This window comes from Telopea speciosissima, chromosome 5, assembly GCF_018873765.1.
Source record: "Telopea speciosissima isolate NSW1024214 ecotype Mountain lineage chromosome 5, Tspe_v1, whole genome shotgun sequence".
Lineage (NCBI taxonomy): Eukaryota > Viridiplantae > Streptophyta > Magnoliopsida > Proteales > Proteaceae > Telopea > Telopea speciosissima.
This window is the reverse complement of record NC_057920.1, coordinates 43072014-43097085: the sequence shown is the minus strand read 5'-3', so window position 1 is coordinate 43097085 and position 25072 is coordinate 43072014. Positions and strand designations below refer to the sequence as shown.

At 40.9% G+C, this 25072-nt stretch overlaps 1 protein-coding gene across 2 annotated transcripts in view; it reads right to left on the bottom strand.

Annotated features, from left to right (window-relative positions):
* Positions 1-596: 596 nt before the first annotated feature.
* Positions 597-25072, bottom strand: part of LOC122661993 (protein TRANSPARENT TESTA 9) — a 103523-nt gene continuing 79047 nt past the window's right edge. For both annotated transcript variants that reach the window (XM_043857526.1, XM_043857527.1), the window contains exons 16-21: positions 16039-16144; positions 15870-15941; positions 15726-15772; positions 14687-14846; positions 14371-14537; positions 597-1218 (exon numbers count right to left, since the gene is read on the bottom strand). In XM_043857526.1, the coding sequence (XP_043713461.1) occupies positions 949-1218; positions 14371-14537; positions 14687-14846; positions 15726-15772; positions 15870-15941; positions 16039-16144 (822 nt within the window). In that variant the 3' untranslated portion in view covers positions 597-948. The remainder of the gene's footprint in view (positions 1219-14370; positions 14538-14686; positions 14847-15725; positions 15773-15869; positions 15942-16038; positions 16145-25072) is intronic.

The window sequence follows — 25072 nt, the reverse complement described above, 5'->3', positions numbered from 1 at the left end:
GGAAATCAGTATCAATGCCACTGTGAACTGATGGTACATAACCATTTTGACAATGAATCGCTGCAGCTGAGGAAGCGAACAAGTTTTGCCAGTTATAACATATGTGCTGATGATATTTATATCCACCAGTCACAGAGCCTAGATCGCGCTATCCAATTTCAATTCATTAAGCAAATCTCCTAATTGAAACTACTGAAAAATTTTCCCTTGTTCATGAAACCAGAACGGAGAAGGTATCAACCATAAGTAATTAGAATTAAATGTCGAGAATCCACATTGATTCCCTCCCCTCCCCTTCAAATAGAGGTTTAAACCAATCAAATTCCACAGAGTGACTCAAGTCTAGTGATCTAATCACCGTTCAAAGCGAAAAGGATTTTTCTGCAATGAAAGAACAATAGAATGAATAGAGGATCAGGAAAGATAAAAGGGGAATGTTATAGGCAAGCAGCAGAATGTTTCAGGTTTCCCAAATTTTTTTTTTTGATAAAGCAGTATAAGACAGGAAAAGAAGGCAGGCTTCATGTACAAAAACTCCGAAGCACATTTAGTGCACAAATTCACAAAATCATAGGGATACACTGTTTGGACAAATACACAAAAAGATTGCAATTTTACTCGGATAATCTCAAATATACATTAATGTTACAGAAATTACATTAGGAAAATCCAAAGAAAAACCCTGTGCCAGGGACTGTTAAAGAATGAAAAAAAAAAAAATTAGGACAGGGGGAAAAAAGGGCTAGTGTACAAAGAATGGCATTGGATCATCCATGATTCAATGGCTGAAGTGCTACTCTATATCTCTGTTTTTCTAAGACCGCCTTTCGGAAACTACTATTATACAAAAGGTAGCACGCAATCCCCATTCCACCCATGAAGCAAACTAGCATTCGAAATAAGCTATGGAGTATGTGTATGTATTGTTGATGAAGCTTCCAAAAAAATCTATAGGACATCTAGAGGTCTGTCCAGGTTAAGCAAAGGCTTTAATCTTCTCTCCACTTCATTACTTTGCAAATCCATCTCCTCAAGTATCATAGACAAGGCAGACTTGCAAGCTTCCTCATCCCTGAATGCAAGGATCCACCTCCCATCAATTAAAGCTTTTGTCTTTGCTTTTCCAAGGGCTTCAGACTTGGAGGGTTCCATGAAGGCCAAAGTAGATGGACGGATGCGTAAGTGTAACCATTTTGAATGCTTATCATCTATTCTGGGCTGAAGCAAAAAGATGGATAATGGTATGAGTGAAGTAGGAGTGTGCAACTTCAAATGTAGAACTGGTTCTTAAACAGACACTTATAAAAGGAATAAATATGCATTGCAAATGTACACTATGGAAATAGTTCACAGAAAGGTCTAAGTTGATGGATTCAACGTGTAAACCATAATGTAATTAAATTACCCATTCATTTGTAGAGAAGGAAACTGCCACTACCAAAAGCAACAATCTGTATGTTGTGAAAAAATAAAGTTCCTTGTAGTCTCTAATGAAAAGAGAAGAAAAATGGACAAATATACATGAAAAAAAGAAGCAGCTACAAAGCTATTTTCCTTCCCTAGACATAGGTATTAATAATCTCATTCAACAAGGAAACCCAATTATGCCACTTTTTAGCATGGGAAGAGAAAATGTTTCCTTGGAGACCAAGAAAATGCTCCCGGAGAAGAAGGGATGCTAACCAGGCTTTCAAGCAAAACTTCAACATGTGGGGGACCAATAGGTCACCTAAACATCACAGTTCAGTGAATGGTTAAGTTTGTAGTTTCAAAAACTTAAATTTTGTTTTGCAAGTTTAAGTTGTATCAGTTTAAGTCTTGTATCCTAGGGTCTCCCTCTATCCATTTTGCGCCCTAGCTAGTTCCTAGCTTTGGCTTTGTTTGCCTTTGGGCTTGTATATTCCTTCTTTTTTCTTCGTAATTAAATTTTTATTCATCCAAAAAAAAAAGTCTAGTAATTTTGCTCGTCTCTAATTTTGCATTGTGATGACTTTTATAAATTGATAACCTTGTTCTTTTGTAGAAGTTTCTAAATTAGAAAATGTTACAATATGATTTAATAACATATTCCCCGAGGGGCAGTGGTGACCTCCCTCAGTGGATGTACTCTCCTTCTGGAAGGTTTTGTTCTGCTTCTGCCTGGAATCTTGTGAGATCCACTAAGCCCACTGTTATTTGGCACAAATTGATCTGGGCCAAAGGCAACATCCCTAGGCATGGTTTCATTGTTTGGTGGGCCATCCATTCCATCCTTCCTACCCAAAGTTCCTCCGTCATAGATCAATCAATATATCAAGTTGTTGCTGATGCAATATCACTTGGCTGGTTGCATAATTATCAAGGCGTCGCCAAGGTGTCCAGGCTCCTTGGTCGCCTTGGACGCCTTTGGCGCCATGGCTGTGTCGTCTTGAATTTTTTTTTTGGGTGAATAAAAAATTCATTACTAAAAGCAGCCCTCAAAAAGGAGGGAAGAAACAAGAGACAAGGACCAGCAGAAAAGGCTCAAACAGCGGAGCCCGCTGGCGTAAGGGTGATAGAAGAAAGGCCCCAGGATACAACAATGAATCTGCTCCTTGGGGTGTCAATACAAGTAGAGGGAGCAGCTAAACTAATTTTAGTTTTGATTTCAAAAGAGATGGAATCCCAAATCTGGTTGGTAGATCTCGATTTGGAAGTCCATTTCCTAAGATTTCTCTCCATCCAAATGTGGTTGATAGCCGCCGAGAAAGCCGATCTCCCAATCATATCACAGATAGTAGAGCCACCAAAAGTCATATCAACCCAAATCCACTCACGATCAAAAGGAAGAATCCTCCTGTTTGACGGCCAGCATTTGGAAAGGATGCCCTTCCAGATAGAGCGAGTGAAGGGGCAGCCAAAGAAGAGGTGATTTGTATCTTCAGTCCCATTCCAACAAAGGCCATAGTTGGGAGAGACCATAATGTGCCGGTGTCTGAGGAAAGCTTGCGTTGGGAGGCAGTTGGATAAGACTCTCCAGACCGTGAAGCTGTGTCTTGGAATGTGGTGCTTGTACCAGACAAGTTTCCTCCAAGGGACAAGCGGAAGGCTAGATCTGACAAGGTCCCAAGCTGATTTAGTGCTGAACTTTCCCGAAGTGCAAGGCATCCAAGAGACACAGTCTTCCCTGTTGAAAGGTCTTTTGGAGATTGTAGGAAGGAGAGTCCAAATAGAAGTAAGAGTAGGGGAAGTGGAGTCAGGGGGGTCCCATCCATCTTCATTTAGAATATCAACCACCAAAGCATTTCTAGGAAGCCCCGAGTCATAAATCATTCTAGGGGTAACCTGGTGAAGCAGAATGCCCATAGGATGCCAGTGGTCCAGCCAGAGCAAGGTGGTATTCCCATTACCAATGTGAGAACATATAGATCCAAGAGTCAGAACTCTATTCTCAAGAATCTTGCGCCAGGTCCAAGAAGCATCTGAATGTATTTGGACTGACCAAATAGAGTCTGAACGGAGAAGACCTGAGTTTATCCAATCCACCCAAATACTTTTGGCCCTAGAAACAATCTTCCAAAGAAGCTTGATAATGCCACCGAATTCACATCTTTGATCCTTCTAATTCCCAAACCTCCTTCCTCTAAAGGATGACAAATCAAGTTCCACTGATAGGCGGAGGAATCTAGTGGCATCGATGCCTTTCCAAAGGAAAGAAGCCATGAGGGTCTCGAAAGACTGAATGGTGGACCGAGGCAAGCCATAGATACCCGACCGAGTAGATGTAGGAGGCTTGGAGAACGACTTGATAAGAACCAATCGGCTCGCATAGGAGAGAGCTTGCCCTTCCAGAGTTGTAGACGCTTCCTGATAAGATCCAGCATAGGAGTGCAGTGATGGGGCGAAAGTCTTGCTGGAATCATAGGCAGGCCCAAGTACTTCACTGGGAGATGACCAATACTGAAGCCACAAATATCCTTCAAAGCAACCTTGAAATCATCAGGGACACCAGCTACGAAGAGAAGGGACTTATGGAGGTTGATGCGGAGCCCTGATAAAGCTTTAAAGTGCTGCAAACAGTTCATGATGGACTCAAAAGAGGTGATGGAGGCCTTGGAGAAGATCATGAGATCATCAGCAAAAGCCAAATGTGAGAGTTTGAGGGTTTTGCATTTGGGAATGGGAGAGATGAGATTCTGGTCAATGCAAAGCTGAATTTCCCTGGATAGGAATTCTAGGGCTAAGGTGAAGAGGTAGGGAGAAAGAGGACAGCCTTGTCGAATCCCTACAATGGAGCCAAAATAGCCTGCTGGGCTGCCATTAATAAGAATTGAGAACTTTGGAGTGGAGATGCAGCACTGGATTCAATGAATGAAGACTGCTGGAAATCTCATTTTGTTCATGACATTTGCTATAAAATCCCATCTCAGAGAGTCAAAGGCTTTGTGAATATCAATCTTCATAAGAGCAGCCGGGGAATGGTTTTTCCTGTCAAATCCTCTGACAATCTCATTGCAAAGAAGGATGTTATCACAAATACTTCTACCGGGGATGAAGGCTGACTGGTTCTCATTGACTAGCAGATCCACCACTTTCTTGAGCCTGGAAGTAAGGATCTTAGCTATAAATTTGTAGATCAGGTTGCAGAGGGCTATGTGCCTGAAATCGGTCATCACTGAGGCTCCTTCCTTCTTAGGAATGAGGCAAAGAAAAGTGTGATTCATCTCGTTGATCTGGCTAGGGTTGAGGAAAAAACTAGTGATTGCTTTGATAAGATCATCCTTGATGATATCCCAAGCAGCTAAGAAAAACCCCATGCTGAATCCATCTGGCCCGGGAGCTCAATTCAGCTTGGTGGAATGAATTGCAGCAATAATTTCCTCCTCATTTGGATGGCATTAAAAGACTCAATGAGTTCATTTGGGATGAACTTGTTGAGCACATTATCAGGGACATGTTCCGTCTCATCCAAAGGACCCGAGAAGAGATTCTTGAAGTAATTCACAGCCATATCTTTGATACCATTCACAGTGGTAACTGGAGATCCATCAGGAGCAGCTAGCTGAATTATGGAGTTATGATCTCTGGAGATCCATCAGGAGCAGCTAGCTGAATTATGGAGTTATGATTGGTTCTTGATTTCAGAGAACGATGAAAATAAGCTGAATTGGAATCCCCAAGTTCAAGCCACTTAATCCTGGATTTTTGCTTCAGGAAGCTTTCTTCATGATTGAGGAGCAAAGATAATTCAAGGGCAGTAGCTTTCTCATCGGTAGCCAATTGATCATTGAAGTTGTCCATCTGAATTTGATTCTGAATATTTGCAAGCTTATCCTGGCAGTCCTTGACATTTTGGGAGACATTTCCAAAGGTGCTGAGGTTCCAGGATTTGAGAGTATTTTTTACATTCATGAGCTTCCTAGCCAAGGCTAAAAGAGGGGAGGAGAAAGCTTGCACAGGCTTGTCCCAAGCATCCTTGACTGTGGACAGGAAAGAGGGGTGTTTGGACCACATATCAAAGTATTTAAAAGGTTTTGGGCCAAAGGAGTTATAAGGCTGGATGGGTAAAGCTATGGGGCTGTGATCAGATATACCAGGGGGGTCAAAATTTGCAGAGGAGGAAGGAAAGGAAGTCAGCCAAGATTCATTTACTAAAATCCGATCCAATTTGTAGGCTATTCTTGCAGGACCAGCCCTTTTATTGCTCCAGGAGAAGGGGGGACCTGTCCATCTGAGATCATCCAAGCTCAAGTCCTCGATACAATCATTGAAAGCAGCCATTGATTCAAGATCCAGGTGGTCACCCCCCTGTTTTTCATAGCCATATCTGATGACATTAAAGTCACCACCAATACCCCAAGGGAGAGAATCTATGGAACCTGCAAGGTTATGGAGGTCTGTCCAAAGATCTTGTCTCAGCACAGGGCAGTTGAAGGCACAGGTAACAGTGAAGAAAAAGGAGAATTGGTTTAAGCTATCAGAGAAGCTTAGATGGAGGAATTGGGCTGAAGAGGAGATCAGAGAAATTTTGATTTTAGAGGGATCCCAGATGATCCAAATACGGCCATCAGGATGGTGGTAGTTGGAAAGGAAGGACCAACCAGGGACTATGGAATTTGAGATTCGAGCAGCATTTGGTTCTTTGACATGAGTCTCAAGTAAGCAGCAAAAAGTAGCATGGAGATGTCTAATGTGGGAGCGAACAGCAGCGTGTTTAGAAGGGGAATTGAGACCCCGAGTATTCCACAAAATGCCAAGATTCATTGAGGAGAATTTGAGGATTGCAACTCAGTCCCAGAGAAACGGGATAAAACACTAGCGCTGCGAGAAGCAGAGGAGCTGCGATGCCTTCGATTATAAGAGGATGCAGGGGGTTTTGTTTTTGCAGAGATCGAAGGAGCAGGGGGTAAAGGATTAGCTGGGATCAAAGGAGCAGGGGAGATGCAGGAGTTAGAGCTAAGAATGTGCTCGGGTTGGGACGAAGGAGGAGAGAGAGAGTTTGCAACAGGATCTAGGTCAGGTAAACAGTTACCCAACCTGGCAGGAATAGGTGAAGAGTTGGGCGAGAGGGAAGGGTGGGGCCCAGAGAGGGTCGTCTTGAATTTTAACCCTCTAAAACGCCATGGATGCTTTCCCGCCTTGATAACTATGGCTGGTTGGACCAGCATGATAGGACCTGTAGACCCAAACCCAAACAGAACCGGTCCAAGGGTTTTTGGTCCAACAAGAGTTGGAATTAGTTATTTATTTTATGTATTTTAATTGTTTGGGTCAGCTACGTAAGATTTTATTTCAGTTTTAGAAAGCTACTAGGATTTAGTTTCCTTATTCATTTGAGTTTCCAAGTTAAAGTTAGTTTCCTTTCTTATTGGTTTTCTTTTATTTAAATAGATGTAACCATGCTATGAGAATTCAATTTGATTAATGAGATTTTATTAGTGAAGCTCTGCGTGAGTGTGTGTGAACGTGAATTCCCTCTTTCCCCTCCTTCTAGTTCTATTGTTCTCCCTGTGAAGCCCACCATAGCAGATCACCCCCTTGGTCTGCATTATTTGGTATCAGACCAAAGGATCCCATCTCCTTCCCAATCATTCTCTCTCAACCCATTCTTCTTCTTCTTCTCTATACCCTCTCTTCTGTTACTGTTCTGCTATACCCGCAGCAGCAGTGAAAAAGAAACAAAAAAACCCAACTACCCCCTTTGATTCCAGGCAACCACATCTTCCCTTTGTCTCCATCCTCATAGCAAAACCCAACTCCCTTCCGTTTCCCTTTCTTCATCGCTGTAACAGCGGGCAAAAAAAAAGAGAATCAGACCCACTCTTTCAGTCGATTCCAGCAACCCATCCCACCCCTGCGATTCCCACCGACCAACCCCTCCCATCTCTTTTGATTCCCTTACCAAAACCCCAGATCCCAACCCACCATCCCCTTCTTGGTTCCGCCAGAACCGAAAAAAAAAGTGCAGAAAGAAGAGAGAGCGAGAATCAGAGAACTTAAAAAACAAAAGAAGAGAGAAGCAGATAATTGAACCAAAAGAAGAAGACATCCCTGGTTTGCAGCTGTCCACCGAGAGTCGTTCCCTTCCGTCGAAGTCGCAGTCTTTTGCCGAGTCCGATTCGAACTCTGCAACCAGCGATCGGCTTTCTCTCCTTGTAGAAGTCGAACTACTTTGGTTCCAGCGCCTTTCTCACCCTCCAGACGAACTCTCCAAGTGTACGATAAGTTCTTTTGAATTCCCATTCTTCCCATATTACCCCCCATACTTTACTTTTAACTTTACCTTTTTTTTCCAGAATTACCCCTCTCTATACATATTCTAATTTCTCCTTTTCATTTTTCAAGATTACCCTCCCTGCTGTATGCGTTAAATCCTTCTTGTGTTTCCATTTGAACTCCCATGTTGCCATCCTCTCATAGAGTTCAACTTAATTACAGAATTGCCATTACTCTTATAACCTTTGATTTATTTACTATTTTGCCATCCAACCTGTCTTTGAGTGTTTCTTCTTTAGTACAAGTGTATAACCATGGTAACCAACAGTTCAATTCTTGTAAGGCTGAAACCGATGCAGATACTCTCACTGCCGCTGTCAATTCCATTAAGACAATGATGGAATCTATGCAAGCTTCTATTGATCAACTGAAAGCTTCAGATAAAGAAAAGAGCCCTATGCTAGTTGGGGATTCTTCCAACTCTGTCGCACAGGACCCATTTCGTGGTGTACACTACCACCACCACCGCCACCACCCCGACTTTGTGGAGTTGCTCATTCTAATGATTATGGAGCTGAAAGAGCAGCAAAGTTGGATGTCCTTGATTTTTATTGGGATGATGATCCAGAACAGTACATTGACTGGATTCACAGTTTGGAGACCTTTTTTAGATGGTATGATTTGACTGAGGCCAGGAAAGTTTTATTTGCAGAGGCTAAACTTAAAGGCATGGTTCGAGAACTCGCGAGATCTCGCCGAGTTTCTCGGTTTCGTGAGATCCCGAGACGAGATGCCATACGCATTCTAAAATTACACTTTCTCGGTGAGATCTCGGTATTGTCTCGGTACACATTTTTTCCAGTTTTTTTTTTAGTTTTAAAAGTTCAATATCTCGCCGAGATCTCGAGATCTATCGGGTTAGAACATGGTTTTTACCCATTTTAATTGCCCATTTGACCCATGTGCCCATTTTTATTAAAAGAGGGCAATGGACAGAACTCGAAAATGTCAATAGTTCTGTCCATAGCTCTCTAAACAAAGGGGAAAACACTCAAACAACTCTCTCCCTCAAATTTCTTCCTCTTTCTTTCAAATCTTGGGTGGATTGCATTGTTTGAAGTGAGATTCAAGTGCTAAAATGAAGATTCAACTCCAACAGTCTAAGAATCATCACCTATTTGTAGGATTCCAAAGTAAAACTTATATTTGGACTTGTTTTTTGGCAAATCTGGGCATGCCATTGTGTTTAAATGGCCTGAAATAGGCTGGATACCAAGTTTCAGACCCAAAATATGTGTAAAACCCACCGAGTTGGGGGTCCAAGTCAAAAAAAAATAAATGCAGCAACTCGCCGAGATCTCGGCAAGATCTCGACCCGACTCGGTTTCTAGCTTGGCCGAGATGCCACCGAGACCCGAGTGTTAGAACCTTGCTTAAAGGTACAACTCGAGTCTGGTGAATCAAGCAACAACAACAAAATCGGACCCGTGGCATTAGTTTAGTTACTACTTGGGCTGAAATGCATGAAGTCACGAACAAAAGGTTCCTGCTTACTGACTACAAACAACGGATGCACCTCAGGTTTGCACAATTGAAACAGGATAACCTAACAGTTGAGGAGTTTGTTGCTAGATTCTATTATTATGCCACTCGATCTGATTTTGAGTGGGATGAAGAAGTATTAGTGGCACAATTCCGTAATGGTTTGCACCCTCAGATCAGTGTTGCACTCGCATCCAGTCGCCTTCCTACAATGGAAGATACTGTACAGGGTGCATATTGGGTAGAAGAAAATCTGAAACAACCATACAATCGAAGGAATTTTCTAGACACTTTTCCTAGGGGGTAACAATAAAAAAATTAGCAGCAGTCTTTCCCCCAAGAAAAGTCATTTAGCAAACCACAGGCTATTGGTTCATCTATGGCATCACGGCCTAATCGACCTTATTCTCCACCTCGGCGTGATTCTGACAGGGCATCTTCACACCTTCCCCGACCATATTCTCTGCCTCAGTTTGGTTTCGACAACTCTTCTATAATGCCAAAGGCTGCCATTAAGTGTTATACATGCAAAGGATACGGACATGTCACTGCTCAGTGCCCCAACCGTTTGGTGGCTTATATTGATAAGGATCATTTTATCCCTTATGTTCTAGAAGAGCACCTTGGTGTTGAGACAGTTGAATTACCACCAGAACTTGGACTAGTTAAAGTCAACACCAATGACAATGTTGAGGAGCGATATCCTTCTTATGTTCTTCGTTATGTTTTGACTACTCACAAAGTCACTGAGGCTGAAGATTGGCGCCGCAGCAGTATCTTTTAGACCCGTGTGAAGTGCAACGACCAATTATGTAGTCTAGTGATTGATGGAGGTAGTTGCACTAATATCGTCGTTGAAGAAGCTATTCGTATATTAGGATTGCAGACAGAGCCACACCCAACTGCTTACAAAGTTGCACGGGTGAACAACACTAATCTCAAGGTTACAGAGTGGTGTTTACTCACCTACTCTATTGGTGAATTTGTGGATACAGTACAGTGTGACGTCCTCCTCCTCAAGGTCTGTCATATTCTTCTTGGTCGACCGTGGTTGTTTGATAAGAAGGCACAACATTGCGGGTATGCGAATACTTACTCCTTCATGCACTGCAACAAAACCTTGAAGCTTCTTCCCACAAAGGATCTCCCTGAAATTAAACTCAAGAAAGTAGTGGGATCGTTCCTCCTCTAGCGTGTTCCTTAGACGGCCTCTTTGGTCCTGTTCCAAACTCGACGGTTTTTTTCAGAGGAGGAGAATTAATGCAATATCACTTGGCTGGTTGGACAAACATGATAGGCTCTGGAGACCCAAACCCAAACAAAACCGGTCCAAGGGTTTTTGGTCCAACAAGGGTTGGAATTAGTTAGTTATTTTATGTCTTTTAATTGTTTGGGTCAGCTACGTAAGATTTTATTTCAGTTTTAGAAAGCTACTAGGATTTAGTTTCCTTATTCATTTGAGTTTCCAAGTTAGAGTAAGTTTCCTTTCTTATTGGTTTTCTTTTATTTAAATAGATATAACCATGCTATAAGAACTCAGATTTGATTAATGAGATTTTATTAGTGAAGCTATGCGTGAGTGTGTGTGAACGTGAGTTCCCTCTTTCCCCTCCTTCTAATTCTTCTATTGATCTCCCAATGAAGCCCACCATAGCAGATCACCCCCTTGGTCTGCATTAGTTGCCTCTGTTGGAATGCCCAAGAAGACAAACCATCTCTTCTTTAGTTGCTATCTCTGAATCCCTATGGGGGCACATTATCGCCAAGTGTTGGCCTTCTATTAGGCCAATTCGATCCTTCTCTAGGGAATGGGCTTGGATGCTTTCCCATTTCAAGGGGTCGACTGTCTGTGATCCTATCAGTAGAACTGCTTTCTATGCCGTGATCCATCACATTAGGTGGGAGAGGAATTTGAGAAGGTTGTTGAATTCTTCTTGTACCTATAATCAGTTTTGGAATATTTTCAGCTTTGAAGTCCACCAAAAGGCTCTTGCTATCTTTTCTACTTGTAGAAAGTCTAAAAGGAATAGACTCATGCTGTTTCTTGGGATGTGCCCATTCAATTCATTCCTTGCCCGCCCCTTCAACCCTCCCTCCCCTTATGTAGCCCCTTCAACCCTTCGTCTAATTTATTTTGCTTGAGTTTTTGCCTTGGAGGGCCTCCGTGGCTATTGTTGGTGATGATTTTGGGAATTGTTACTTGTGTCTATGAGACACAGCCACCTTTATTTATAATAATGAGATATTAGTAGCGAAGGCCCGTTTGAAGTGGCGAAGGTTAGACCTGAGAAAGTACAAAAGAAAGTACACCCACAGAGGTCTAACCTGCCCCAAAGTGCTTCATGGCATGGTAAGGGCTCAACATGGGAATCAGTATGGTGCTTCATGCATGATCAACCCTCTCCTCAATGCGGGTGTGGGAAAGCAAGATGTGTTTTCCAATCTATCCCCTCTCTCGGGGGTGTGGATGTTGATAAGAATGATAAATATGGTTGGGAATGGAGGTAAAAATCATTATGATTTGCTTTTTCTAGAAAATATTTCATCGCCTAGACGTCATAGAGAATTGAGAATTCTAATTTGTTTCCATTTTATATATATATATATAGGGTGAGTGGTAGCGGAACGTCCGTCCTGTGAACTTATTCTTCCGTTCTTTAATACTAACCGCACATTTACAGTGAAATTAATCTCAACCGCTGAATGATGAACCTAGATTACTGGTTACTTGCTGTTACGGTGACAATCGATTTTAGGTCATCTCCATCAACAATGTGCTTCAGAAGACCGATGGAGAAAAGAAATACAGAGGATGAACCAAAAGCTAAGTTCATTTTTACCCGTTAATGCTTATTTTCGAGCGAGGAAGAAGGCATTTTCACCGAGATCAGGTTTACTGAGTTCGAATACAAATTGCTTGGATGACATTTTTACGGTCCTTGTTGGCCTGACCAGTGTTGGCACTGGTAGAAGTGGGATTAGGGCCGTCAAGTGGAAGATTTAGAGGTAATGATTGAGGAGGTTAACTAGTATCAAGGGGTAATTGAGGTCGTCATGGTTGAGCACCTCACCTGGAATTGTGAACTGAGGACGTGTTTGCTTAATTGCCCTCAAAGATCAACCTCAATGTTCCTGTTTCCCTTTCCTCTATTTAGAAAATTTCTGTCTCATCCCTAAATCTAATTGGGTTAATAAACGAAAAAGACTAGTCGCTGATGTCTATGGTTTTGGTGCTCACCATATTTTGAAATCTGCAAAAGGGTCTCTTAGGTTCTTTGGATATCAACAATCATTTCTACGTTATCTTCATCGAAGTCCAGTACAATTTCAGTTTGAGACGGTTTCTCAAAATTTCTAACTGATAAAAACCCATCCACTGGATGGAGCAAAAAATTCTAATGAGAAAATCATCACATGAACCGATTGATTCTAGGTCTGAATCTAAAGAAAATAAATCTTTTTCATCCAGGAACTCAGCTTCTGTACCGACATGCATCTTCCTTACTCTGGAAATGAACTTTAGAATCGACTGAATGTTCCTTTCTAGAGAGCTATTCTTGAGTCACAGTTTCAGGCTATGTTTCCTTTGGTCTACAGTCAATGGAATTCTCCACTATAAATCTTCTTAAACAACTTCCACTTCTGAATTAAGTTTCAGAAGATGACAAGAAACAGAAGTTATTAAAGGATTCATAATTTGAATCCGCATATTGTGATCAACAAATCCCTAAACCCGTCAGAAACCCAAGGGATGAGTTGGTATGGATGTTTACCATAAAGAAAGAAAAAAAAAAAAAAAGAATCGAGATGGGATGGCCGGATGGGTATCGGAGTTGGGATGTGGTTTCACGGAGATGACCTGTTATCACTGTCAAAACTGGGCTGTCACCGTCAAAATCGGTCTCAGTTAGAATGAGAAAAGTGTTTCAACGATTCAGATTATATATGGTTATATCCACGGCTATCTATGAAGAATGCTCTGCAAAAATTATTCTCTCGTACGTACTGCGACTTTTTACCCATATATATATATATATATACACACACACAACAAACAACAACAAGCTATTTTCAAAATAAGTTGAAAGTGACTTATTTTTTTTGTCATTTTCAATAGTTGTTATTGTCTGTGTGAAATGAATTTATTTACCCTCAGAAAAAAGAAGTGTGTTATACTAAAAGGGCAAAGAGTAAGGTTACAATCTTGTTGTTAAGAGTATTGTGTTAAGTTTCTGGATGTTAGTGTTTGTTAGTTTTAGTTGTTGTTTATAGTTATTGCCTACCATAGGGGTATTTTAGTCTTTATACATTACTGTTTTAGGTTTATATGAAGCTATACATAGACCAAGGGTACATTTTTAATCTCAGTAGTACTTAAGTGATTATAAATAAAGTGGCTACCGGTGGGAGAGTTCACAGACTCTTTCTCTCATTCAATAATCTTATCCTCCATTCCTCCTTCTTACATCGATTCCCTTCTCTCTCTTCTTCTTGCTTTCTCTAGCAGTTTTCTCTTTTTTATTTTGTTACAGTTCCACAAAATTTTAATCTGCTGTATCTAAGACCATATCAGTATTCATCAGGTTCCACTAACATGGAAAACCCCTTTTTACCCTTCTCCATTTTACATTAAGAGCTTTCAACTTATACCATGTCATTTCTCCATACTCATGCTGTCATTTTGTGTATTGATCATTTAGAAGGATGTCAGAGTTTAGAGGATTCTTGCAAGAGTTGTTCTTCCTCTATCACTAAAGGCATAAGGATGAGTTGAGTTCAGTTTTTTAAGCATTGGAAGAAATGCATTCATGAATACTTTCTGTTGGATTCACAAAGATGATCTTGTCTACAGAACTCGCTGCTAGCATCTTCTGGCCCTATAGCACTTATAAATGCTTGACAGTATATCCTTCTAGTGGGAAAGGTCAGATGCTTTGGAGTTTACCATCTTCTGCACTATATACCATAAATTGAAAAGGATCTATAAACATAATCACCTACAATTCCCAGAAAGGAAGATGAAAATGGCAGTTTTACTAAGTTTCTGTCTGTGCTCCCTGTGGCTATTAAAATGGAACAGGGGAAAATGTGGTTGAACAAGCACCAGGGAGAAACACACTGAAGATAGAAACTCAGAATGAAAGACATACATACCATAGAGCCAGCCAAGGGTGCAGCAACCCGGATAATTCCAAAATTCTGCTTGAGGGGTAATTCTTCTGCAAGTAAAACCCACCCAAGTGTTCCTCTCGATGTTGCTAAAAAGCAAAAATGACGTTCTTTTCCCCTCTCAAATGCAATTCTACATGGCACTGCATCTACTGCATATGGCATCCAGCACCATGATTTATAAGTGAAAGACCTTAATAAAAGGCCCATCGCAAAAATAAGACATCTTTCAAGGAATAAATTATTTTGTTATTAATTCATTTTATAGTAATTTGAATAAGCAATTAAAACAAAAACTGACCCAGTTTTATTTCAGTGCCAGGTTTTGGACCCAAGACATCTAGTCCAGCAGTTTTAGCTCGAGAGTTTATTGGGAGATCAGTTGGAGAAAGAATAGGGGGCTGATCAGGTAAAGTCCTTCCAAGGGAGAAGACTTGAAGTTGATGAAGAAGCACGAAGACCTGAATATGAAAGAAGATAACAAAAAATGTTAGCTACAGACCTACGGAAACAAAAAGTTGAATATCCACTAATTGGAGGTACAGACATAATGCGTATGTAAGCAGAATGATATATTACATTCATAAATCCTCCACTGAGATTCATTCACAAGAGTATATCAAATAGGAGTGGCAAACCCAGCTTCCCCATTGTTCACTTTATATATGGAATTGGGAGGCCTTCACGATGCCCGCAAGTACTTAATTTAAGTGAGACCATCCACTACCTTCACCTTTGTATAAGCTATAATTCTCAGTCTCACCTCCTTGGGAGATGGAGCGAGGCAGCTGGTCCTCCCTTGACTCCAAACTAAACTATCTATTGCATACAGTAGGAGAGCATTGAGTACAAGGGTTCTCTGCCTATCTAGAGAATCAGTTCTGGTTGTTGGTCGGGAATCTCATTCCTTGTGTACTTTCTAGTTTCTATATAGGGTGTACTTTATTAAGGAGAGAGACTCCTCTATCTGTTGTCTTATGAGTAGGATATTTGTAAGCAAGTGCAGATTTGCTAATGGAAATTAAAGGACAAAGTGGCTAAACAAGGCAAAGAGGAAAGAGTGACTGCAGTCCAGTCTTTGGCTTGCTCAGTGCTTATGCACTTCTCTCGCTGGGCCAATTTCTCAAGGTTTCATTGATCAATCAATTCAAGGGAGTTCATGGAGCATATGGGTTAGGGATCTACTAAACGTAGCAATAAAAGAGCAACAGCCACACTCCTAGTGGGCTCGTTGTGCTAACGACAAAACTCGCTGGGCTTTGTAGGATACTGTTACTACATCAAGGAAGTAGTTTCACACATTTCAACCAAGAATTAACTGAAGTGAGTCTGAAAGTCACCTTCACCATTTCGCACATTCTTTCTCCTGCAGTAAAAGATGATTCACCTGAACATAAACCTCTCTTATTAGACATAACCTTATTAATTTTCCAGAAATATTTAATTCAAAGAAAATTTTACAAATATAAAATTGCTGATAGAACCTTCTATATCACTCCTTTGTGATGGCAAGAGGATGTGCCTGGGCTCTTTCTGTGGGGATGAGGCCTCTATTGCTACAATTAGAAGATAGGCAAACCAATAAGCACGCAAACAAAGCACACCGAAAAATGTGTTTGAATCCACCATAACCATCGAAATTTAGTTACGTACCTTTTTTGCACTTCTTCCACTCATCAATAAGGACTGTTATAAGTAAATCAGGCCATGTCCCCCTAACCTCCTGGAGAAGACCACTGATGCAATTCTTGTACGTGTCCTGTCCAGTAGGAAACATCCTTGTCATTCCATTCCACCATATATATCACATCAACAAGAATATGTTTTGAGAATCGATATGGATGAAAACTACTTTTTGACCAATATGTTATTCATATTTAATTATACAATAAGAATCATCCACATGTTTGCTTGTACATAAAATTTTGTCTATACCACATGACCATTAACTTTGCAGTGATGAGGGCCAAAACATTATATAACCAGAGAATCAGAAGCAAATGTGTTTTAAAACTAAAAAGCATAGCATTTAAGCCAAAACATGGAGCTCATTTTTAATATGTTCAGTAATAAGATGTAATAATTAGGGTCTATTTTTCTTTCTTGTCCTGTCCAGCGGACACAGAAAATGGCATCCATTTCTGCCTAAGAGGTGGCAGATTTGGTCGATCTGACAATTGTATAGACATGGTATCCTCTTAATCTGCCACATGTCAATTCAGTGGCCAATATCAACCTAATGGCTTACTGGGTATCAGAATCTCTTCCTCCAGTTGATGCTCCCCATGAAGAGATGACTGATAATAGGGTTCAGTCAGCTTCCAAGTGGGAGGATGATAGCACTGGTACCCCTTTTGGGAGGCGGAGTACCCTAAGAAGATGCAACGAATTGCCCGAGGATCCAGCTTGGAATGAGAAGGGGAAGAGTTGTGCACAAAACAAACACAATCGAATACCTTGGGGGGAAGGTGAGAGGCAAGGGGTCAGATCTGGAAGCTGGCTAACTGGAGTTTTGAAGTGGAGGACACTAGAAGGAAACCCGATTTATAAGAAAGGCAGCAGTAAGAACCGCATCTCCCCAATAAAACTTAGGGACATGATTTTTAAACATTAGAACCCTAGTAACATCAAGAAGGTGAGATTTTTTCGCTCTGGGATGCCATTTTGTTCTGGGGTCCAAACACAAGAAGTTTGAGAAATAATGCCATGAAAATCAAGGTATTGTAAAGGAATGATCCATCAACGTATTCAGTGCCATTATCACTGCATAAGACTTGGACTTTGGCATTAAACACATTGCGAATCATATTGTGAAATGATTGAAAACAAGAAAAAGTCTTGGATTAGTTTGAAGAAGATAAACTCAGGTCAAGCGAGTACAATTATCAATAAAGGAATAAACCATTTAAACCCACCCCTAGCAACAACCTTAGAAGGGCCCCATAAGTCTGAATGTATGACAGAAAAAGGAATCAAACTTTTATTGTCACTAGGAAAATAATAAGACCTTGTATGTTTGGCAAACTCACAAAATCACAATGTAAATATACTAAGGAAATAAATAACGTATAACATGATAAGAGGGATGTCCAAGACAACGATGCCACTACTAGAGCTGAGTAAGAGCGCTCTTTGCTCGGGTAAGAGTATTAGCAGAGATCGGTGGAGAGCCTTGCCCCCTGTCGTTAAATCCTGAAAAACACAGTGAGTAGAATAAAAGTGAACACTACAATTTAGTTTACTAGTGAGACGAGAAATAGAAAGCAAATTAGCACATAAACTAGGGACATGGAGGACAAAGGATAAATAAATGGTAGGAGTATAGGTAATATAGTGCCTTAACCAGAAATAAAAGGAAAGATTGCCATCAACAACTTGGACCTTGTCCTTACCAGAACAAGGAAAATAGGTATGAAAAAGATCCGAAGTGCTGATCATGTGATCCAATGCCCGAGAATCAAGGAAGCCAATATGGGCTAGTCCCAGATGAAGCAAGAAACATACCTGACTGGGATAAATGAGAGGTAGACGGGGTAAGGGGTGTCGTGGTAGAAGATGTAGGACCAAGTTGAGTCATCATACGCTGGAGACATAGTTATCAAGGCAAGAAGGCGACCATGGCGTTTTAGAGAGAAAAAAAGCAAGGCGACACCGCCATGGCAGCAAGGCGCCCGCCATGGCGCCCAAGGCGTCCAAGGCAACCAAGGAGTCTGGACGCCATGGCGTAGCTGGCAACGCCTTGATAACTATGGCTGGAGATAGGTCACAAGCTGTTCGACAGACATAGAGGAGGAGCCAGTACAAGCCTTAGTAGAGTCGATCAAGTGAGCCTAGGGACGTGTCGAACCAGATTTTCCTCCTTTCCCACCTCCTATAGGACAGCCATGGAGTTTCCAAAAGGTCTCCCGAGTGTAACGAGGACGACCATAATAGTCGCATTTCACAGGTTCACGAGTAGTATCGGACATGCTAATTGTACCAATAGTATCTACATATAAAGAGGGTTGTGGAGTAGTGACAAGGGCTTACCGAGTGGGAACAGCAAGAGGCATCATAATAGAACGATGACGATCGTCATGCTAAATCATATTGTAAGTCTCAAGAAGTGAAGGGAAGTAGCTTCTGCTCAAGATTTGAAGCCTAATCGGATTGTATTCTGGGTTGGGACCAATAAGGAAATCATACACCTGTTCCATTTCACATTCTTTAGCAAACGTGGCTGCATCAGTAGGGCTTGTCATGCAAAGGGGTGATAGAAGTCCAGTTGCAGCCATAAAGTAGTGAGGGTAGAATAATATGCAGGCATTGACAATTCTTTCTATGTGGTGTCACGAACCTGGCAACGAAGCTCATAGATCTGAGCATAATTACTGGCCTGTCCATAAGTGTATTTAACAGCTCCCCATATTTCTTTCACAGAATTCAATAGAACAAAGCCCTGATTGATGGCTGGTTCCATAGAATTCAACAAGGACATAATCAAGGCATCATTTGCTAACCAATTTTCCTTGGCAAAAGCCTTTACAGGTAAAGGGATGTCATCAGTTATGTACCCCGCGAAATGATTACCACGAATGGTAAGGAGACAAGCACGTGACCACGTGAGATAATTAAGTCCATTCAACTTGGTGAGTCTTGGTTGAAGAGAATGGTGTGGAGTGCCAAGGCGATTCAAGGGGCCACTCCCAGTACCAAGGGAACTAATAGATTCTTCCATCATAGCGCCAAAAAAAATAAGCACAAGAAGTTGGATGGGAAATACTTCAAAAAAAAGTCGCAAGGCAGCAGCTAGCGGCACTTGGGCAGGTTGGCAGAAGGGCCAGCAAGGCCTAAAGAGATCGACAGAGGGTCTAGAAGAGGCAGCAGATAGGTTGGCAGGCCTGGGCAGATCCAGGCAGAGGCACCGGCAGGGGTTGGAAGGCCTGGCGCAAGCAGGCAGGGCCGGTAGGCAGCGGCAGTGGTAGGCCTAAGGTGATCGGCGAAAAAAAGAAGCCCTAAAGGAGGGCAAAAGGGGCCACGGGGTTGGCTGTGACGGTGACGGCGGCGGTAGTGGCGGCAGCAGTAGGTAGCATGGTGGTGGTTAGTGGTCAGCAATGGTTAGCGTGGTGTGACATGCATTAGCACATGTTCAATCAACCATGCTGAACCAAAAGGCCGAAGCCTCGACGTGGTAGTGGCAGCGGCGGCGGATTCTAAAAAATCCCTAAGGGGATTGAGCTCTGATACCAAGTTGAGAGAAAAGAGAGAACGATTAGGCTTATCAATGAGACAGAGGCCGCCGCTTTATTTATAATCAAAGATCATTAAAAATCTGGAAACAAATCCTAACATAATCAACATGTGCAACATGTGCATAATAAACCTAGTGTTAGCAAACCGTGGGTTAGAGAGAGAGAATTAGAGAATAGAATGTGTTAGATTCATTGATAGGTAAGCCCCTCTATTTATAATAGAAGGGAAAGTTATAAAGGGACTGAAATAGACATAATTACCCTAACTAGCTGACTCTATAAGAGCAGCAACTTAATCCTAATATCATAAGAATAAATCTACCCCAAAAGGACCAGAATACCCCCACGGTATTTTGGATTACATATTCCAACACTCCCCCTCAAGCTAGATTATACATATAAGTAAAGGAGGATCCAGCTTGAACTAATAAGAAAAAATAACTCCATAATAATGCTAACACTCCCCCTCAAGTTAGCGCATACAAGGCACTAATGCCCAACTTGAACAAAACGGGAAGAAACAAAGTTGCATCAGTGTCCAGCTTTACAAATGAATGCAGCTCCTAAATAAACCTTCAAGAACTTGAAAAATAGATCTTCAAAACCTAGGCAGACTTGATCAGCAAACCGGGACTAGAATGTCTTCTAAAAAAGGCAGCTTTCACCAATCTTCTATAGCTGTCCAGTGATGAATCTCTGACTGATAATCTTGAAGATAAGCAACTAGGGCAGCAAGCAGCGGAAACAAATGAATCAGGCAGCGAAAATGGTCAACCTAACTGTAGATCCTCATATAGGCACTGTAAAGGTACTGTAAATCCTTAAATAGGCAGGCAATAACCAACCATCTTCAATATTCTTCATCTCCCCCTTACGGCAAGCTCAACCCAATAATGAAGGATACCGAATAGCAATGGTGGAGAAGACTAATCTTCTATATTTTGCACCAATGTTCCTGCAAGTTCTGCTTTCTGCAATAGCTGCAGGTGTATTATACACAATCCCCCCCCCCTTACGTGTAGTAGTGCATGTGGACAAATAACGGAGATGATGGAAGAAATAGTGCAAAAGTATAATATTCCAAAATTTTCAAAAAGGTGCTAAGGGTAATGGAAAATGAAGAAATGACAATTTAAAGAATTTCATAAACTTCCAAAGTGGTTATGGGTATATGCCAAAGGTATGGTATGGGAGTGGTGAAGTGAAAAAAAACCAGTGGGGCAATGAATCACGGAGAAAAACAATGCAACAAATAAATTGTCAACCATCTTCAAACGATCAAACAAACTCCTTAGATGGAAACTCTTGCAGGGGATCCAATATTCAAATCTGATAAGTAAACAGATCTGATTTGACGTAAGGAAAGACTCCAATCTTCAAGGCTTGATCAATCTTCAAACACGGAAGAACCAGTGTGCAAAACTCCAATTTGGAAACTCTCACATACTAAATAGAACTGACGAAGATATCTGGCCAGAATTGATGTAATAAACTTAAAAAAAAACTTGGATCAGATCTGAATTAGTGAACAATGCTAGGATCAAGCTCTCAAAGTAAGCTGGATTTGAATCAGTAGAAAAAACTTCACACAACTAAATAGGTTCGTAGTTGCAACCAATAACTATGGAACACACTGTTGTGATCCCAAATAAATTGATCTCCAGGGTAGTAGATTCGAGTCTTCAACAATGAAAGAAATTCGATCTCCAATAGTAGGATATTCAGTCTCAAGAAGGGCAGCAGCAGTCCTCATAAACGCAGCAGTAACATGTCAACCAATCATGTTTACAGAAGCCAATCAATAGAACCAGCAAGGTACGTAGTAAAACTCAATAGAACCAGTAAGTATAAGATAAATAACTCAGCAGATCCAATAGTAAATGATGCAGCCAGCCTTATAGGAACTAGAAAATAAATAGGTTGATTGATATAGAAGGTGACAATAAGGATGAAACCTGAGTTTTTTTAAACAACTCCATGAATGATGCTGAAACTTGGGTCGAGTACTCCTCTGATGGTGATAACACTCTCCTCAAAAAATCAGCAAGAGAGGACTGCCCTAACCCTTAGATCGATTATAGTCAGGGTTTTGTAAAAAATCTGAAACTTGAGATCGATTGGAGGGTAGGGGGCTTCAAAAAACTGATGATGACTCGTCAAAGAATGATGAGTTCAGGTAATAGATGCTGTCTTCAGCTGCTTGAATGGATCTCCAATATGAACAACCAATCTCTTATAGTGTTTGAGACTTGATCTTCAAGAAGGAGAAACACCCAAAAGTGCAGAAAAAATAGGGCAGCAGCTATCTTAGGTAAAATTCTTCTTCAAGCCATGAATAATTGAAGTAGATTTGGATGGAGCGCAATATTAGGAAATGGACCTCCAACTCTAGATCTTACCAGCAGATTTGGGATTCCATTTCCTTTGATATTAAGGCGAAGTTATCGTCAGCCCCTCCTTTTTGTACTGACACCCCAAGGAACAGACTTATTGTTGTCTCCTGGGGTCTCTCTTCTGTCTCCCTTGTTCCCCCTGGCCCGCCAAGCTAAGGCTAGGGGTCTTTCATATTTTTTGTTTTGTTGCTCCTCTTTGAGGGCCCTATAATTCTTTTTTCCTTTTTGGTAATGAATTTCTTATTCACCCAAAAAAAAAAATTTGAAGTAGATTGCCTCTCTTGATGGTAGAAACATCTCCAAAAAACTCCAGAAGTAGCAGGTAACCCTAACCCAAAAAATCGATTAATGTCTAGATAGAGATCGATTGGGGGTAGGGGTCTTCTAGAAAACTTGGATAGGTGCAAGATTGAGGTTGGTTGGTCCTAGTAATGGAAGTAATCAGCCCTAAAAATCAGCAAAAGCTAAGACCTGTAACCCTAAATTCGATTAGAGTTAGGGTTTTGTTAGGGATTTTAGTAGGTAACCAAATTAGAAGGTTAAGGAAGCTTTGCTGTAAAAACTAATCCAGCCATCAGAAAAGGTCCAAACTTAGGTCGAGTGGGGCTTATAGTAGTAGAGAATCACCCCCCAATAATCAGCTGCATCTGAAAGGAGAAACCCAAAAATCTATTGGAGTCGGGGTTTTGAAAAAAACCCTGACAAGTTGAGATCGACTGGGTATGGGGGCTGGAATGGTTAATGAAAGCTGGAGACAGAAAAAAAGGGGAAAGGGGATAGTGGAATAGGGTAGAAAGGTGCTGGAAAAGGGTGCATGGGAGGCTCCAACAATAGAGGATCAACCTTCTTTAGTGATAGAAATCTGATCTTCAAGAAATTTCTGGAAACCTTCAGGTTGCAGGTATGGTTCCAGTAGAATTTTAATAGAAAAAAAGTAGATAGGATGGAGGAGGGCAGCAACAAAATCATTGGTTTAGGTTTTTACCTCATTAGTGCTTCCCCCTTTACAAGGATGAGAAGAAAACCAGAAGAAGGTGAATCCGAGAAAGAGAGAAAGGAGGGAGATGTCGATTGAAGAAGAAAAGGAGGGTTTTTTCTTTCTTTCTTTCTAACCCAGATCAGACTTGGCTCTGATACCATGTTAGCAAACCGTGGGTTAGAAAGAGAGAATTAGATAATAGAATGTATTGAATTCATTGATAGGTAAGCCCCTCTATTATAGGGAAAGTTACAAAGGGACTGATATAGAGTTATAGACATAATTACCCTAACTAGCTGACTTTATAAGAGCAGCAACTTAATCCTAATATCATAAGAATAAATCTACCCCCAAAAGGACCAGAATACCCCTACAGTATTCTGGATTACATATTCCAACTCCTAGACACTCTAGTGTATCTAGGTCCGGGTCACTGTGTCAACCGTTAACAGTTAAAGAAATGTATAATGGTGTAGTGACTAGTGTAAGACTGTAAGGGGCTGGATAGTAAATTCCCAATTACATTAGATCAAGGATCAACTTTAAGCAAATATTTGTTTGCGCTAATCATAGACAAGCTGACTAGACATTCAAGATCAGATCCCATGGTATTTTCTTTCTGCTGATGATATTGTTTTGGTAGATGAAACAAAAGCAGTGATAAATACAAAGTTCGAATTATGAAAATCAACCTTAGAGTCAAAAGGTTTTAAGATAAGTACAACAAAAACAAAGTCTATCTATATATGGTGTATAACTTGAGTAACAACATGACCGAAAATGAGGTGGTGAAACTTGATGATGGGGAGATACCGCTAAGTGAAAAATATAGGTACCTAGGTAAATCATTAAAAAAAAAAAGAAAAAATAGAGAATGATGTTGCACAGAGAAAAATAATAGGATAGATGAAGTGGAGGGGTGCATCTAGAGTATTGTATGATCGACGTATTCATTTAGAAAAAGAAAAATTATATGAGACAGTGATACGACAAGCAATGATGTATGGAGCTAAAATACTAAATGTGGGGCAGTGAAGAAACAAGATATAAATATAGTGTTGCAGCAATGAGGATGTTGAGATGGATATGTGGTAAAACTAGAAAAGATAAAATAAGGAGTGAACAAATTAAAGCTAATTAGGAGTAGCTCCAATACATGATAAAAAAAAAAAAAGGGCACACACAGTGCACGAGGCTCCCGCCACTGCAGGGTCTGGGGAGGGTCATAATGTATGCAGCCTTACCCCTGCTTTCACAGAGAGGCCGTTTCCAGAAGCTCCAATACATGATAAGTTGTGGGCAAATTGTTTGAGGTGGCATGGACATGCGCAGTAGAGAACTTTGAATGATCCAACACAGAGGGGTTATTTGATTCAGATTGAAGGAGCTAAAAGAGCTAAAGGTAGGCCTAAAATGACTCTAGGAGAAGTGGTGAGGAAAGCTAAAATAACTCTAGGAAAAGTGGTGAGGAAAGACGTAGATAGCTTAGGACTAAAAACAAGTATGGCTTTGAATAAAGCTGATAGGAGAAAAAGTCCATGTAGCCGACCCCATTTAGTTGGGATAAGACTTGAGTTGAGTTGTTCCAAATATTTGTACTTACAATGTTGAAATGATACTGTGATGTAAGTAGACACATTTTGGTTATGTTAGAAGTGAATTAGATTCTACTTGCAATAAATGCCATTTTGGTCCCTCCAATATCTCTCTTGTTGCCTAAGACATGTACTATAAATACTGATAAAAGTGCACCATTCATAGAATGTAATCAGTTTGAATCCTTTATTATTGACATATCTCAAGGGCTAAACAAAATATATTTGCATGTGTCAATAACAGGGCATCAAATATTGATGAAGAAAGAGGCACTGCTATCATGAGAACAATGCCAAGTTAGGTTGTATTCAGTTATTGTTGGCTATCTATGGATGGCTTTTGGAATTAAGGATCGAGATCTCGGATTCGGATCCGGTTTCAGTAAGGCCCGAAACTGAGACATGCCAGGTCTCATTTCGAGGTTTCAACACTGCGCTTCCCTGGGTTTCATTTCGGCCAGGCTCGAAATTGAGAAAACTCGGAGATTT